The sequence below is a fragment of the Maylandia zebra genome, linkage group LG10 (assembly GCF_041146795.1).
Source record: "Maylandia zebra isolate NMK-2024a linkage group LG10, Mzebra_GT3a, whole genome shotgun sequence".
In the NCBI taxonomy this organism is placed as follows: Eukaryota; Metazoa; Chordata; class Actinopteri; order Cichliformes; family Cichlidae; genus Maylandia; species Maylandia zebra.
Window position 1 is genome coordinate 2,651,301 of NC_135176.1, and position 12,938 is coordinate 2,664,238.

A 12,938-nucleotide genomic window follows, 5' to 3' on the forward strand; every position below is an offset into this window, starting at 1 on the left:
ACGTGTGCAGGGCTATTCCGACTATGAAACCAATAGAAACAATTAGCTGTAGCTAGTGGCTCTAACAGCTAACCCTGGTTTGTCTTCCTTTGCTGAGGAGCACAAATAATCATCTTTTCTGTCTTGAAACCAGAGCAGTAGCAACTAAAGTTGAAAAAACGCATCAGGAAAGTATTTACAGGGGTCATAAGATAAGGGATCGAAGAGCCATTTCCCACTTACAAGAGTTGCTGCTTGCTGGCCACTAGCTAAGTCATATATGAGTGTTGTGGTGGTACAGAGCTTGTGGGAACCTGGGTGGATCGTGAGTGGCTGGGAGAGGTTAAGAAATGTACAGGCCTGTGTAGAGTCTATTGGACTACTAATGGCACTTAAAGGTAGGGATAGTAGAGGCAAACAAAGCAAAATACCCTATTTCAACATGTGTCAAGTGAAGAACATGAACTGGGCACCACTGTGGGGTTGTTATGGTCCCCAGCACATGTAGAAATAAGGACCAACTCCATAGAATGAGTTATGAATGACGAATGAAGGGCAGCAATATGCAATTAGCTCCACACATCTAGACAAGTTTCAAAAGAAGATAAAATAATGAACACTTTGGAGATATGATATAACTTGCCGCATTTCTCGTTATTTTTATATTTTAGATTACTAGACACTATTTTTAAGATGGAAGAAACTTTTTCAGGATTAAATGTTTTCATTTTGTTTGTTGTTTTTTCTGGTAAAGCTCTAAAAAAAGAAGAAAAGAAAAAGGAAGCTGTGTAGTAGTTCTTACAAGCCAAACAATACCGAAGACAAACCCTGCTGCTAATGAGGTGAGTTAGATTTCCATGGCTCCGCGCAGAGGCACTCCCACGAGGCGGTGCACTGTTCAGACCAGCATCATGCGTTCATCTGCACACAGATGCTGCTGTGAACTTAACTCGACTGTTGCTTATGTTGCCAGAAGGGATCTCGCTCTCCATCCATGGTTGTCCTCAGGATAAGAAATGTGCACAAAAGGAAATATGCACTCATCTGCCTGTGCATTGCTGGATTCATCATGTACAGATATCTTGGGTAAGTTCTTAAAATGTTACGTATGTTCCAGTAAGAGGCTGTTGTTTTCCCCTCAATGCAACGATTCAGCTTGATGTAGTTTTCACAGACACACAATTCAAACAGTCTCAATAGTAATATTGTTTGTGTGGCTTCTATAACAGTACAACAGTGTCATTGTATTACACACAGTTTGACGGTTGTCATAAGAAACTTTATTTATTTTGGGAAGTGAATAATAAGAAACTAATGGATGATGAAGAAAATGTAAAAGAAGCTCTTATGAGTTTACTGAAGTCTGATGTCCTCCTGCTCAACTCAAGACATCTGCAAATTCCTGCCAAGCATGTCATGTGGTCAGTTAGAGTACAATAGCCTGTGTTAGGCATTAAGTGACTGTGACACACTGAGTGGAACTCCTCTTCCAGCATGTCGGGAAGGGGGAGGAGGATGAGCCGAAAGGTCGGCTTGTGTGCCAACACGTCCCAGTTCACCCTCGAGGGAGAGCCCTTCCGCATCATTGGGGGATCCATCCACTATTTCCGTGTGCCCAGGGCCTACTGGAGGGACCGCCTGATGAAGATGAAAGCCTGTGGGATTAATACCCTCACTACGTACGAACACTGCTCCAGTGATTGAGTTTAGAATCACAAGCACTGTCACTGCTGAATGTTAACTGTGGGCGCCCTCCATCCTTGCAGATATGTGCCGTGGAATCTGCACCAGCCGGAAAGAGAGGTTTTTAGCTTCCAGACACAGCTGGATTTACAGTAAGGAGAATGTTCTTATATGATTAATCACCACACAGCATCCTTCACACCACCTTCCTAGCTTCTCTAACAATATTACCTGCTCTAAGGTATTTTGGATATATTCTTCATTTTCTCCTCATCATCTAAGTCCTCAGTGCTCAGGGGAGATGCTAGAGGCAGAGAGTCCCACCTGACAACAGCAGCATCTCCATAACAAAAGCAGCTTATCGAGCAATTAACTGCACAGCGATGATAAGCGAAGAGAGAGGTCCTGCCTCTGCCAGTGTTGTTGCCAGGCACTTTTCACACTCACCAAACAATAAGAAATGGAGCCTCACTGTGAGTCTAAACTTTGGGTTTGCACAGGAAAAAGTTGCTTGTTGATTTTCTTTTCTGTTTGGATTTCAGAGCCTATATCAGCCTTGCAGCCGAGATGGAACTGTGGGTGATTTTGCGTCCAGGACCCTACATTTCCTCTGAGCTGGACCTAGGAGGACTGCCGAGGTAGTCACGGTGTTCTCTGTATGTAGGTTTATGTAGAAATTCAGAATTTTTTTGTGTGTATATTCATATGGTATGAAAAGGGACGTTAGTTTAAACTGCAAGTCTGTTCAGTGCCTGTCCTGAGTAAATAGATTTGTATTTAAGTGAATTTAACCGGACAGCACAAGAGTTACTTGATCTAACGCACAAAGTGCCATTTTTGCTTTCTGAATGAAATCAGGGTGGAAGAGTCGCATCTTGTTTAAAGTAAAGGCTTGCTCAGTGTCTCAAGCTTTGTCCAGTATTTTAGACTCACTGTGGCTCTGTTGTTAAGTGTTAACTGAGCATGTTTTCTATGTCTTTGCAGCTGGCTCCTCCAAGACAGCAGCATGAGACTGCGGACGACGCACCCAGGGTTCATTCAGGCTGTCAACACTTTTTTTGACAAGCTGATACCAAAACTGGTTCCATTGCAGGTCAGGCTGGAAACATACCAGCTGAAGCAGAGTCTGTTAATCTTTTTAATTAAAAAAAAAAAAAATGCTTGTTTGTGTTTTTCTAGTTCAAGAAAGGAGGTCCAATCATTGCCGTGCAAGTGGAAAACGAGTATGGCTCCTTTGCAAAGGATCAGAGTTACATGCTTTTCATTAAAGAGGTGACTACACATGAAACTTGATGGGATAGAACAGATCAATAGGATTATTTTCACTTCTTCCTTTGTGTTTTATTTTGAAAGGCTCTGCAATCCAGAGGGATCAGCGAACTGCTGCTCACATCAGACAAGCACAAAACGTTAAAGTCTGGGGGTGTGGATGGAGGTATATTAATAATCACACACCTAAACATAAACATGCACACACAGAGTTAACCTAATCTCGTGTAGCCCTCAGGACAGTGAAGCTTCAGAAGCTAAATCAGAGAAACATCCAGGAGCTGACTGCTATCCAGGTGAGTCTCACCTTTCCACATCACTTGTATCCATCACTGATGACAGTAAGGAGATGCAAGCTGACTGTGTGCGTGCTGCTTTTCAGCCCAACAACCCCACCATGGTGATGGATTACTGGACCGGCTGGTATGATATCTGGGGAGAGCTCCACCATGTGCTGCCCCCAGAGGGTAAGGAGGGTTCTCTGTGCTGCTAGTGGCATGTTGCTCCCCTGCTATTCATAATCAACCTGGGTGGTCTAACAATGGAGTGTCGCTCAAGGGAGTCTTCATAATTCAGCGAGGTGGTAAAAGAAGCGTACACATCCTTCTCTTAGTATCTCTGAAAGCCAATGCTACATAGTGATGTTACATTAGCAAAAAACAGGCATAAAGTGTCTTGTGCAAATTGAATTCTTCTTATATTTTATAAAATGAAAAGAAAAATATTGTGGAAATCATTGCCTGTAGTTATTTTATTAGTCTTTCATTCGTTTTTATACATTTGTGTGCAGCTTGTGCAGTGAAATACAAATCGGTCTAAATCTCCTGCTTCAGAAACCAAATTTGGAAATTGAAATCTGTTGGGTTTTTGTCTTATAATTACTGCTTTAAAGCAAATTTGTTTTAAAAACAGTCGTTTACATCAACCAAACCAGTAAACATGGAAAACCTGCTTGTGAAAAGAAATTTGGATACAGAAATCTATACTCTTACTTTACGAATACTTTACTAACCCTTGAAAGAAATGCATATATGAGTAAAACCAATCAAAGGGTAGCGTTATTGTCTGTTTCACTAGTGCTACTCTATCTCCAGTTCCTCTAAACTGCTGTAAATGTGCTTTCTTTCTCACCCCAGTGTAGATTTTTGCATGAGAAATGGCAGCTACATGCCCACAGTGGACATGCAAATGTCAGGGTCATGCTGCTTTTGAATGAGTCACTTAAAGCATTTAAGAAAATGAGTCAGAAGAGTTTCGGGATTCAAAATTTGTATTTGCATGAATCCATTTTTCTAAACACTGTGAACACGTCTCATTTCTTGTCAGATATGGTATCCACTGTAAGGGAAATTCTGAGGAGAGGCATGTCTGTCAACTTGTACATGTTCCACGGAGGATCCAGTTTTGGCTTCATGAGCGGAGCACTCGCCAATCCCTCATACAGAGCTTTAGTCCCCAGCTATGGTTGGTTCCTTTGTACTGTGCTCAGTCTCAAATAGACTCTCATGCAAATTCACAAAGACGTTTGAGTGATTAATAACTGCCGTATGAGAGCTGGAAAATGTCGTGTTCTGTACTGTTGACCTTAACACCCAGCAGGTGGCAGCAAATGACAGTTTTCGCACACTGTTGATGTTCCGCAGATTATGACGCTCCTCTGTCTGAATCTGGGGAATACACTTCAAAGTACCATCTTCTCAGGGATTTACTTTCCCGATACAAAAACAGTAAGAAAAACACGAGATATGCAGCACATTATTTTATTCATTTACTGACCTCTTTGCCTCTCTGTGCAGCAGGAGGCTCTGACAGTCTCCCGGACATGCCAGTCCTGCATTACAGGGAGGCTTATGAACCAGCCATTATGTACCAGCACCTTTCATTATGGGATGCTTTAAGCTTCACAGAAGGAGTACGTTTATGTGAGATTATCTGTGACGTACGTATCCTGCAATGTAAAGAATTTTGCTTTTCAGACAGTTCAACTGTTTCAATTGTCTCTGCAGCCATTTAAGTCCACCAAACCAGTAAACATGGAAAATCTACCCGTGAACAACAGAAATGGACAGTCCTATGGCTACACTCTGTATGAGACTATCATCACGAGGGGAGGGCTGTTACAGTCAGGGGACAATGTCAGAGACCGTGCCCTGGTGAGTTAATGCACACTATACATGTGCATGATATTTATCCATAAGCTAATTGCTTAGCTTCCATAATGTGTTTGTAGCTGCTGAAAACAAATTTATTAAAAACAAGGAAGTCATGTCTTACTGCTAAAAGATATATGTCTGTTAAATATGAACTGAACTTTAACTGAACAAACACACACATCCACACATGTGCAATAACACTAAGTGCAATAATCTTTTCTGGCATCGTTGTATTTTTACTCAGTTGTATATAGCATTCGTATTCTATTTTTATCTTATTGTATATTTTTATTCTATTTTATTCTACTGTATATAGTATATTATTTTATTCTATTCTGTACAGCTGTGTACTGTATTTATTCTTATTGTATTCTAATTTTTGCCTCATAACTTTTGCACTGTCCACTTCCTGCTGTGACAAAACAAATTTTCCACGTGTGGGACTAATAAAGGTTATCTTATCTTAAACCTAGTGGCATAAGATAGTCAGCATAGAAAAACTGCAAATATGGGAAAACAGCTAACCAGACTCTGTCCAAGGGTTAAAAATATCCTCCTAATAGCTCATTCATTAAACATTTTTGATATTGTTCATAAAATGAACAGCAAATAAATAAATAATAAGAAAAAACCCTGCAAGAACAAAATGATTCCTTCTTGCTGAAAATTTGAACGATCAAATATAAGCAGGAGCCAGAGGACAGTTAACCTAGTTTACATCAGTCACACAGGCCAACAGACAAGTTAACAACCACGCGGCAACTGCTGGTCATTATAAGAAAATTAATATTTCGCAGCCGGCTGTGAGTTGTTAAGCTGTTAAGTATAAGCTATTCATTCCTGAAAAAGACAATCAGTGACTTCATGGTAACCAGTTATCTGAGTGCTGTGATTGCTTTGGTCACTGTTGCCAGGGCCACCTGTAGTTTGTACTGAGATGCCGACTTGTCTGCAAACACTACCTCTGAGTGGTCAGCTAGCACATGTTGGGGAATATACATTTTATACACTTTCCTCTAGAGTTTGCCACTTTAGCCCTGACTGAGGTCTTAGCAGAGCAAAAGCACTGGGAAACAGTGACTCTGTCCAGTTCGCTCACTGTTACTCAAGATTACAAAATCTTGTAGTTCCATTAAAGGCACATATTTCAGTTGTGAATTGTTTACCAACAGCTTACTTCAGTTCGATGTCAGAACTGCTTACGTTATTCAACAACTGAACAAATGTGATCAAATGTCACACTGAAGTTATAAACCTAAACTCATCTGTTTGACCATCTTCACAAGTTCTTATGTATTGTTTACAGCTCTCTGCTCGTGGATGTCGTTTCCAGCTTTTTCCTCTCTCACTTTCATTTGTTCCTGCGGGATAGTTGCCCGCTCTGTCTCTACACTTGATGGGCTTCTCTCCCTCACATATTCTCTGGTGAATTTTAAATTCTACCAATTTTCTCAAAGTTAATGTCAGCCACAGCTATATCTGACAGCTCAGGTGCAGCGCAGGATTGAGCCAGAGGAGGACTGCTTTATGACAAACTATTCCACTGTGTAAATCTGAGATTTGTGCTCCTACGGTGTGCAGAAAATCTTCAGACAGTTCATTGTTTTTTCCACAAATAAAAAAAGGATTACAAAATCTTGTAATTCCATTATAGTTCCTGACCTGTCTGGATATTGCAGTTGTGCAAATTACCATTGTTTATATATATATAACATATAATGCTAGATATTTATTAAAGTAAGCATTAATTGGATCAGTCAAAGCTGAGCACACTGCTAAAACCTTGGCCCTGTCCTCGACCTGCATGCTTGCAGACTCCCTTTCAGTCTATTATTTAATTGAAACCAAACAGAAGTGAACTGAACAGTGTTTTTAGTCACATACATAGAGATCTAAACATCTCTCTGGTAAATAATGTTTAGTGTTCTTCTGCACATCATGCAGGTCCCATGGTTTCAGGTTAATTCAGGGTTATGGTTTATCATAACGCCGCTCTCCTCTGGATAAATCCTGAGGTCCACCTGAGGCTTAGTCCTCAAACTCACACAGTTTTAGCACTTTCACAGATGAGTTCCCCCCAAAGAAAATCATCCTGATTCTTCTTCCTCTTCTTTTCATTTCTCTACATAGTCACACTGTTTTCATAAAGAACCATGTGTACAGCATTAGCTTAAATTGTATTATTTTTGTCAGACCCTCATTCGCTTCTTTTGCACTCCCTCATCAAAGGCCTTTATTTTTAGACACTAATTTGTACACCTCTTGTCAGGAAATTACTAAAATAAGCTGACTGCATCTTTGGATATAAAGATAGCTCACTGTTTGCATCACCATATGATCTTTCCACTTCCATGGACACACTTTTGTAAATGCATCATCATGCTAATTTGCCCTACAGCACTGACACTCGGCCTTTTTGGTAAGCCCTAAAAGAGGGTTTAGCACTGGCCCAGATATTAGTAGATCTGGTTTGAGATATTAAACTGACAGGTTTGACCACTCATGCTGTCTTTACCAGTTTTATTGCATGAAATGCTCTTAGAGTGAGGACCAACCAATTAAACTTCGGCTTAAGTGGATATTTCATTCTTCAAAGAAAAAGGGGTGGAGCGTTGCTCTGGTGCCTTCCAGCAGGACACAGTTTAAACTAAATTACTACAGTTATTTGACACTAATGTTTTTTACTCCAGGTGTTTGTAGACAGAAGCTACATTGGCCTTTTCAAGCGCCAGAGTCTGGAGCTGGCGGTTCCTGATGGTAAGGTATGATATCAAGTTGAACAGTGAAGAGAAAGGCTTCATTCAGTGTGATGGATGCTGGCGAGGCAGCTGTCTGGCTGTTAAAACGATCAAAAAACATAAATGTGATTGATCCCTACAGGGACGTCGTACCTTGAGTTTATTGGTGGAGAACTGTGGACGAGTTCACCAGGGAAGGGAGCTTGACAAGCAACGTAAAGGTGACTGACTGAAATTTTTGCTGTTCATCGCTCTGCCTGCTTTTAAATCACTCAAGCAATCAGTTTGTAGAGGGCAAGCCAATTTCGATTTGTGTTTTTGCAGGACTAGTGGGAGACATTTTATTAAACAATATCCCCTTGAGAGATTTTACAATATACAGCCTGGATATGAAACCCAGCTTCCTTGATAGGTTTGTAGACTTTATTAAATCTAATACGCTGCATATTACTTGCTTTTGTCTGTAATAGTGTGTTTGATGTGGCCTTATTTCAGTCTTTATCAAGCACCCTGGAAAAGTCTTTCTGAAACACCCAGCTTCCCTGGATTTTTCATGGGCAGACTGTTTGCATATGGGTATCCAAGTGACACGTTTGTGAAGCTGCCAGTAAGTAAACAGCTATGTTACAAAATAAGTAAATGACATTTAAATGAACGGAAAAGACTAATCACATTGTTACACCTTGAAATCCAATAAATTAGAAGAAGGAATTCCGATGACTGAAACCTCCTTGTGGAGTAGCAGGTGGAAACTGACTTTTAAATGTCTGTCATTAGGATCTTTTGTGCTCTATCCTGTTGAAGTGTCTGCCTGTGAGTCTTCAGTCTGGAAGAGGGTATAAAAAGCTCTTCAAATTATTTGAAATAACAAAATTAACTGCAAAGAAAATCAAATTACTGCCAGTTCACCGCTGGGTAGCTTGCAGGCATTGATTCAGCTTTGCATTCTTCAGCATCGCCTGAATATACAGTAATGTGAATCCGTTTATCTGAAAAGTGAGCTGAAAGTGGACCTTTTTGAAAGGATAATGATCTGAAGCACATTTGTGAAAGAATGGCTCAGAAAGAAGAAATGGAAGGTCATGCAATGACTTGGTTGAAAATAATAAAACCTTCAGTGTCACTGAAATGTTGAATGGGCATTTAAACCAAGGAGAATCATTTTACAGGGAAGAGAGTTTAGAAAGCAGGTACTGGTGGACGTACACAAAACTCCTACAAGGAGTGCCAATGGGGGCAAAATGAGCTTCTGATACTGTGGGTGTAATTTATTTCATTTTAAACAGAAGTATCTGAGATCTGTTGGTAATCTTATTCAATGAACCACTGAAGAATTACCATTTGTGCTGTCCTTCAAGTATTATAAAACATCTTTTGTCTGCGGCATTTTTAAAATAGTCAAATGTTTCCTCATCTAAATATGTTAAAAACATACATAAAGAAGCCAGGTGTGTTTATACTTAATTTTTTTAATTTGTTTTAATAAATGTATGTGTCTGGGATCCGCAGGGCTGGGAGAAAGGTGTTGTGTTTATCAATGGGTTGAACCTTGGGCGCTACTGGTCCATTGGCCCCCAGCAGACTCTCTACCTCCCAGGTCCTTTTCTCAATAGTGGAATCAATCAGGTATAACTGTTCAGAAGCAAATGATGAATTATGATGATTGTAGCACTTTGTTAGTCTGTGTGAGCGCCGCTTACAGCTACATCCAGAGTCCGCGGATGCATCCTTCAGGTCGGAGAACAGCTAATTTTAATAAAACGAGCTTGTAGTTTGATATCTGCTGTCACAGTATGATTGTAAACAGCTGTTGTTGGCGTTTGTAATGTTGGTTCTAATGAGTTGTTGATCCCAAAAGTTCAAATATGTAAATGTGTTTCACATTTTTTTCTCCTTAGTTTAATTAAGAATTTTAATTATTGCTTTTGTTTCTGTATCTGACAACCGTGACCTGATTTACTGTTAAACTGTTTCAGCCTTTGTGTTTTGTTTTGCTTCATTTCTTTTCTTTTTTTGCTTATATACTAAGTTAGCTTTTGCAATAGTGGCTTTGTATGATTGTTTCCCTGGATGCAAGCGATTATCATTTCATATAAGAATTACAGCAGAAGAACTGAAAGTAATTTAAATAAAAAAGTAGAGCAACACAATTTTTTAGGCTAATATTCTGTTCTAGAATATTTTTTATTCTCATAAATACAAAATGGTACAGCGCTTGTGTCCTTTCTTGTAGGTCTTTAACTACACAGCCAAAGCAGACGTGCTTGCATGCAGTCCTCCAAAAAACCTCCACATAGCTTCATCGATCATTGGCGATGATGCTATGTAGAGGCAGAAAGATGATTGGTTTAAAGGTTTGCTAGAATAGGAAATAGATGACAAAGAATTTCTTAAAAAAGTATAAGACAGAATATAGACTTATGTAAAAGATGGTTGCAGCCACCATGATGTCACCCAGGGATGGATCTGGCTGTGTAGCCATCTGGTCATAACTACTTGAGACTGATAGCAATACTCAGAGTAAAAATTGTAGTTTGACTAAAACATGAAGTGTAATAGTTGTTAAAGTGTTGTAATAGTGAAAGTTGTGCCACACAGGTTACAATGTGTCTTATTTTCTCCGTTTCCATATGTTTGCATCTAAAGTGATGGCACAAGGACATACTTCTGATTGGATCACTCCCACTCGTCCCATCTTTCTACACAACTAAATTAGTTCTGATTGGATTTCTCTCTCTCTCTATAATATCTTCATCCCGTTTTAATCATTGATGAAAGAGTCAATAGACATCATCATAGTTTTTGTCCCTGTGACTTTAGCTTTTATGTAGTTATTGTCTTGTTTTTGTCAGAAAAAAGGTTGTTGACTAAAAATATGATGGTCTACAAAATTAACACTGCTTACTTGCTCTCTCTTATCTAGTGTTAGACGAGAAGACTGACGATATTAATGTGTTTAGGTTTTCCAAGGCTTCCAATAGCTTAGCCCAGCCTAGGATCACCATAGCTAATTTACATGTTGTTTGTTGTATGTTTCATTCATATTTGCTTGTAAGATGATTTTGTTACCTTCTGGGCGACTCAGGTTAGCCGTTTCCTCCTCTTCACACTCTTTATACTAAATATCTGCTGGCTCTAGCTTTGTAAACTGCTGTACTCTTAATGTATTTTTGTACTATAATTGCAAAAACCAAACAAATCTCTAACACTTGTCTGTGTTTTTTTTTCACACTCAAATAAATTAGGTCATTGTGTTTGAGGAACAAGAGGGAGACTTCAAGGTCCACTTTGAGGATCAGGCTGATCTTGGCATGGCTGCTGACATCCAGTGACCAACATCACGTCACAATTCCAATGTTTGTGTTTATGTGTGTATGTATGTAAAATTTGCATTTCTTTTGTATTACTAGGTGTTTATCATATCAGGAGGAATTGCAATACAGGGAAACAATAAATTCTGTCAAATCCAATAAATTTCACCTACATATATATTGGGGGCTCATTCGGGATTCATTTTGAATATGGCACAGTTTAGTCTGGTAGATTTTATAGCTAATCCTACTTTATAACAGCTTGATGTACGAAGGAAATATGATTTATGTGCAGTTGCCTCACATTTTGAAATCTCTGTGTCTAAATCCATGAAAAGCGAATTTAGAACTCTGGTGAAATGGGCATATACATATATGCACACACACACACACACACACACACACACACACACACACACACACACACACACACACACATATATATATATATATATATATATAGAGAGAGAGAGAGAGAGAGAGACATGACTCTTTAAATCAAAGACAGAGTCACGATTGTATGGGAGCAGTTTAAACCTATGTACATACAGTACCCTTATTTACAATAAATCTTTACACATACAGCAGAATTATTAAGCAATGATCACGTTCTGTGAATTTACAGTCTTAGAGTAACAATTTTAGGGAGTCTGGCTGTGGCCGGTGTGTCAGATTGTTAAATCTGTATTGCCTATGTGAATATACTTGAGTATGTATCAAGTAGCAGTTACTGCAATCTTAGGTCTGTAAAGCAAAAATCAGCTTCATGAGGCAGTAGTTTGAGCAGCTGTCAAATGAAACACAAGCAACATAGCAGTAGCATCAGACCCTAATCAAGTCAAGTCAAAGTTCAATGTTTCAAATGTCTGCAAATTAACACTGAGAACTGACGGAACTCTTAAAACGATACAAAGTCATACAGAACATTTGCATTCTTAAGTGGTGTTGCTGCAAGTCAGTGGAGTATGAACTCATTACTCGCAAGCCTTCCATCCACGGTGAGAATAATTAGAATGTATAACACAGCTATTTGAAAGAATGCACTTCTGATTTTCAGAGTAATGGCTTTACATTCCATCGACTCTCACACGTACTGTTCACAACTAACATACCAATGCTACAAATTACTCTGAAACAATAAATAACTGCTAAGAAACCTTCACCCAGCGCAGTCTTAATTAGCTTATGAGGAAGTCTTTGAGTTTGACAGGCTAACAGCAATACTGGATCCTCTTTTAAATATGAGTGCATGTCAGCGCTGTTACAGCATGTTAAGCTTGTAGTAAATGAATGCGAGAGAGGACGCTGCTGTTAATAAGCCACTGCTCCATGTTTTTGTGTGCATGTGTGTCTGTGAGCAGTGTGACAGCTCAGTGTGCGCAAATGTATGTTCAAAAGTAGCAGGGCTCCTAATTAGTACTGGGTTCACTGTTGTACAGTACAAAAAGGGGGAGGGCTCAGATCCCATCAGTGCTGTCTAACAGTCGGTGCTGACTCTCTTGAAACAAGGACTTCTTTTATTTCCCTGTGCAGCTCTTTCCCCGACAGCCAGCTTGCATCAAAACAAAAGGGCCCCATTCAGTTCTGATTGGATGGTTGGCTGGTGTTGATGTCGCTCACAAGGCTCTTTATTGCTTGCTGTACCATCTCTTCCTGCAGCTAAGTCATGTGACATCCCTTATCTCAGAGGAGACCTCAGGTGGCAAACTCCTTTCAGTGCTGCTCCAGAACACACCAGTCGTTTTTGTGCAGTTGTGCTTTGATACTCTGTGGTCGCTCAAGCACACATGGCTTTGCTCTGCCTC

General features: G+C 39.7%; 1 protein-coding gene across 4 annotated transcripts; it reads left to right on the forward strand.

Moving 5' to 3' along the window:
• The first annotated feature begins 929 nt into the window (after positions 1 to 929).
• On the forward strand, positions 930 to 11,399 carry LOC101482549 (beta-galactosidase-1-like protein 2). 4 transcript variants are annotated; one of them, XM_012921959.4, is made up of 19 exons: positions 930 to 1,065; positions 1,473 to 1,658; positions 1,746 to 1,814; positions 2,205 to 2,300; positions 2,647 to 2,755; positions 2,842 to 2,934; positions 3,016 to 3,097; positions 3,163 to 3,227; positions 3,314 to 3,398; positions 4,258 to 4,395; positions 4,575 to 4,658; positions 4,728 to 4,843; positions 4,938 to 5,084; positions 7,775 to 7,846; positions 7,965 to 8,043; positions 8,147 to 8,234; positions 8,318 to 8,429; positions 9,332 to 9,448; positions 11,068 to 11,399. In XM_012921959.4, exons 1-19 carry the CDS (start codon positions 974 to 976, stop codon positions 11,152 to 11,154), a joined length of 1,917 nt encoding a protein of 638 aa, XP_012777413.3. In that variant the 5' UTR covers positions 930 to 973; the 3' UTR covers positions 11,155 to 11,399. The 4 variants fall into 4 exon arrangements, 3 of the variants coding, with proteins under 3 accessions (XP_012777413.3, XP_014263865.3, XP_012777412.3); XM_014408379.4 differs by having other exon boundaries at positions 4,731 to 4,843; XM_012921958.4 differs by having other exon boundaries at positions 4,575 to 4,843.
• Positions 11,400 to 12,938: the final 1,539 nt, after the last annotated feature.